This window comes from Hipposideros armiger, unplaced genomic scaffold, assembly GCF_001890085.2.
Source record: "Hipposideros armiger isolate ML-2016 unplaced genomic scaffold, ASM189008v1 scaffold_1073, whole genome shotgun sequence".
In the NCBI taxonomy this organism is placed as follows: Eukaryota; Metazoa; Chordata; class Mammalia; order Chiroptera; family Hipposideridae; genus Hipposideros; species Hipposideros armiger.
Genome location: NW_017732423.1, coordinates 442,628 through 447,579, shown reverse-complemented (window position 1 = coordinate 447,579; position 4,952 = coordinate 442,628). Strand labels below are relative to the sequence as shown.

Genomic DNA, 4,952 nt, shown 5'->3' with positions numbered 1-4,952 from the left:
CCCCAGGCCGTACTTTCTAGACTAACTTAATCCCGTCAATCCAGGCTTTACACCTGCCACTTGTGCCTGTCGGGTCACCTGGCCGCTCTGGGTCCCTTCGCCTACCAGGCCACCTCGGGCCAAGGTCACCTACTCCCCCTATCTAAGTGGTCGTCTCAGCCCCCGCGACCATATCCTTCTTGAGCCACCTTGGCCTATCCGGGTTTATCCTCCCGTCGGTCTCCCTTAGCGCGGGTCTCCTCAGCCGGCCAGGTCACCTCAGTGACACACTTCCATGGCCGGAGGTTCCGGCAGCACGTTACGCTTTGTTCCCAGAGCAGGTTTTCGAGATGCCGCTCCCTCTCGGGTCCAGCTGTTTTCCTGCTAGCGCGGGGAGGCCGGGCAGCGGCAGCGCCCCCGGCGGCGCACCGCCCAGGAAGGGAGTGCCCGCTGCCGCTGACTCCTCCACCTTCTCAGCCTCCTCCCGGAACGCGGGAGAGAGCGCGAGCGGCGCACGCCCTGACAGTCACGGCCCCGCTCCTGATTGGCTACACCGCGCGATGTCACAAGGAGGGTCCCGGCGGCAGCTGGGAGCCGATCCCGCGCGTGCGCAGACTGAGCGCGGTGACCGGAGGGGGTGGTGGCCAGCCGCTTGTCTTGCGTCCGCCATTTTGTTGCTGTGGCTCTTGGGTACCGGCTAAGCAAAACCCTCCTTGAGGCGCAACGCTCTTTGGACTCCGGTGCTTCGTGTGGCAGCGAGAGTTGGTGCAGATCCGTGGGAGCGCGGAGCCGTCGCGTTTCAGGTCAGGAGTGACTGGAGGCACTCACGGACGCCGAGCAGCCCGAGAACCCTGGGGCGGCCTCTGCCGCGGCTCGGCTTCGCCCGCCCCGACCTCGGGCTCTGTCCGGCATTCCCCGAGCCGGCTCCCTCCTTTTATCAGGCGGGCGGAGGCGGAGGATGCTGCGGACCCGGAGCCGAGAGGAAGGTGCTGGCTCGGCCCTCTAAGCGCGCCTCGAGGTGTGCGGAGAGGCCCTTCCTCGGTCCCAACGCCGTCTGCCGGGCAAAGGCGTCCAGAGCGGGCAAGAGGAGCCGCCACCCCAACCCGCTCCAGAGCTCCGGCCCGACACCATGTCCTCCGCCAGGTTCGACTCATCAGACCGCTCCTCCTGGTACATGGGGCCGGTGTCTCGCCAGGAGGCGCAGACCCGGCTCCAGGGCCAGCGCCACGGCATGTTCCTAGTCCGCGACTCCTCCACCTGCCCAGGGGACTATGTGCTGTCGGTGTCCGAGAACTCGCGGGTCTCCCATTACATCATCAACTCGCTGCCCAACCGCCGTTTTAAGATTGGGGACCAGGAGTTTGACCACTTGCCGGCCCTTTTGGAATTCTACAAGATCCACTACCTGGACACCACCACCCTTATCGAGCCCGCGCCCAGGTACGTGAGCGCCCGCATCCAGGCGCGTTACCCACCCCGACCCCGGTGGAAGGTCGACAGTGGCCGGGTTGGTTTGGTTCGCTTGGGGGGGAGGGGAGTTGTCGTTGAACTCATTTCCCCCTATTCTGAACCAGATTATTTTCCAGAAGGCTTTCGGAAGGGAAGGCTAGTGTCAGGATCTGGATCACCGTGGATGAAGGAGATGCGTCTTAAACATGTTTAACGGCGGTTGCATAGTTAAAATGTACAATTTTTGCCTTTCATCACATTTTTAATTTGGTTATCATGCTAAAGCACGGTTTTGTTGTTTGGGGATTTTTTTTAAAAAAACCTTTTTTGGATCACACTTCTTTGAGAATCCGAAGATCGCCGTGGCATTCTCCCTCCCCCCAAAAAAGCACGTACACACGTTTGCACGCCCTTCAAGTTTCTCGGATTCCCTGCAGATCTCTGAACTCCAGGTTAAGAACTGGACTGCATGCAGCCTTTGGAATAATCGACAAATGAAAAGGCTTTAGCATTTAGAAACAAAAACCTTTAACTGTGAAATATCAGAACTGTATGTGGATACTTTGGTACCAGGTTTGAAATAAGCCAGACACTTTCTGTTTCATCATACATTAATTACAAAAAATGTTAAAAGAGGGTGTATTGGCTTCAGTGAGGGCATTTATTTATTTATTTATTTATTTATTTATTTATTTATTTATTTTATAGTTTTCCCCCAAGCTGGACCTTTAATAGGCTAGAAATCCATTTGATTTAATTCCAAGGAGGAATAAGGCTAGAATATTTACTTAAAGAAAAATTTTGAAGGACGCTTACTTTAATTCTATCCTAGTTATTATTAAAAAAAATTTTTTTTAATTTTATTTTTTTGTATTAAGTCTAATGATTTAATATTTTTCAAAGTTAAGAACTCTTAAGTGACACAGCATCAAGCATCCCCTTTTCCAAGTAAAATGTATTTTTTATTTAATTTGCCTTAATCAGTATTGTACCAGAGGTTGTTTTTTTTTTAATGTAAGTTATGCCAAATTTGAGCTGAAGAAATTGCCTAGAATTTAAAAAATAAAAGGTATTTCATCTCCCAATTTGTTTCTTAAACATCTGTTTTAAAAGGACAGGAGGTTTTTCGGGATGAGCTGTTTCTGATTTTATGAATTTGTTGACAAGAGATTACTCTGAGCTTTAAACATCATAAACTCATAAATTCATTAAGGAGCACCCACTGGATGCCTAGCCTAAGTGTTGGCTTCTGTGGAGTAGAGATAGAGAAAAAAGCAAAGCCATGACAGTATAATGACTATTAGATTAACCACTGAAGTAAATGGACTTTAAAAACTGGAACAACATGATTATAAATCAAATACTGTGTAACAAAGACCTGGACACTAACCAAGAATCTGATGAAACCTTCCAGGTCCCCAAAGTTGCTGGTAATTGGATTCAACTTTGAGCACAATATAGTAATTCCAATATAATGGGTTAGAGAGAATCTTAGAACCCACTGTAATGAAACTTTGTAATATGTTTAAGTGAATGACTTTCCTAACTTGGGAAGGTGAACTAGATCATTAATTTCAGGCATTTATTAAGCCATGCTATGTGCAAGGCATTGTGCTTTCTTGGAAGTGACAGGTACTATAATATAGCTGTTTCAAAAAATATAAGTAAATGGCTTGATTTCCTTTTAGAGCAGCGGTTCTCAACCTTTCACAGGGGTCGCCTAAGACCACTGGAAAACACATATTTTCGATGGTCTTGGGAACCGAGACACCGCTCCTCTATCCATCTCCAGGCCCACATGCAGATACGCCCACAAAGGAGTACCCGGCGACCCCTGTGAAAAAGGTCGTTCGACCCCCAAAGGGGTCGCAACCCACAGGTTGAGAACCGCTGTTCTAGAGGGAGAAGAAGGAATATGCCTCAGTGGCTTCTCACTACCCCCAAAAATGACTCCAAATCTTCCATACACTGTCTTCCAAGATTCCAAATCTGTCTTTGATGCCTGTCCTTGTCCCCTCTTCTCCTCCTCTACTGCAGCCCCACTAGGCCACTCACTCATTCCCGGAACCTTTGCTCAGACTGTTGGCTCTTCATTGACTACCTAACCACTCACTCCTCACCTATTGAAAACCTACCTGTTCCATGCCCCTCACAAATAATAGGACCTTTCCCAAACCCTCCCCCTCACATTCAGCTTTAATTCTTATGCCCTCCGTCCCAGCCCTGTTGCTGTAACTTAGTTTTTCATTTTCCCTCATATCTCGGAGCGTATTCACAATGCTGGCTGAATTAGATCCTGACTGGATTTACGTTGTTATACTGAATCTTTTTGCCTCTCCCAAGCCTGAAATTCACGGATTTGGTTGGATGTGTTATTAGGCTTTGTAGAAATGTAAAGGCTAGTAAAACCTTGGCCGGATGCAAAATTCAGTGTAATGATTCTTCACACCCCAAGAAGGATAAACGAAGTGGTTTAGCTTTTTAGGCATCATAACTGAGCTCTTAAAGCCAGAATTTCATACGCCTTGGCTAATAGTTCATTTCTTTATTTTGCTTAGCAGAGGATCATATCTGTATGACTTCCTCAGAATTTAAGAATTGGTGCTTGTTTTGTTCTAGTCTGATTTTTTTTTCTTGGAATGTTCCTTAACTTTTAGTTTTATATTCAGATATTTACAGGAAAATTTTATCCCAGTGATAGGTACTGGGAAAGATGGATGACAGATATTACTTTCTTCATCGTGGAACTTATATTTTAGTGGAGGAGGCAGAAAAGTAGAAAAAGAAATAAAATACAAAATTAGTAAATGCTACGAAGGAAGTAAACCTAGGCCAAGACAATATAATAGAAAGGACTTACCTGAGGTTATGTGGTCAGAGAAAGCACAAAACTACCTAAGAGTAGAGAAGAAAAGCAAGCCTTGGAAAGGCTGAGGCTAAGTAGGGGAAGAGCCTTCCAAGTATAGGGAAGAACTTACACAGTCCTGACGTGAGAAAGCCGACCAGTATGTTGGGAGTCTGGTTCTTAAAGGAATAGGTCATATAAGAAGAGTTTGGAGATATTATGGTCAAGATAAGGAAATTGGATTTTATTTAAAGTGCAGTGGGTGCCGTGGAAGGAATTTGAAGCAGTGGAGTGACTTGGGGCTGTTACTGTAAACCAGGTACAAAATGATGGCAACTGATGACATATATGTCATAGATCATATAGACATAGACTGACATAGAAAGCTTTGGCTTGAAGATGCCTATTTTGGAGATCAGATTGATGCAGATGGGAAGGGGGATGATGGGGCAAGAAAAAGGAGAAACAAAGATGACTTGGTATATTTGTAACTTTGAGGCCTCTGGGTTTATCTTATTACTATAATTGCTGTTTGTATTTGTGGTGTTCCTGTGGTGGTTTTTTTTTTTCTTCTTTCTTTTAATTATTTTTTATTATGAAATACACATATTTTAGAATTAGTTTCAGCTGTACAACACAGTGCAATAGTTATACTTTTTACCCCTCGAAGTGACAACCC

The 4,952-nt window shown here is 46.4% G+C and overlaps 1 protein-coding gene across 1 annotated transcript in view; it reads left to right on the top strand.

Moving 5' to 3' along the window:
* The first annotated feature begins 613 nt into the window (after nt 1–613).
* The window catches only part of CRKL (CRK like proto-oncogene, adaptor protein), a 39,677-nt gene continuing 35,338 nt past the window's right edge, over nt 614–4,952 (top strand). Inside the window, exon 1 of the mRNA XM_019632073.1 lies at nt 614–1,419. Coding sequence (XP_019487618.1) covers nt 1,109–1,419 — 311 coding nt within the window. The 5' untranslated portion in view covers nt 614–1,108. The remainder of the gene's footprint in view (nt 1,420–4,952) is intronic.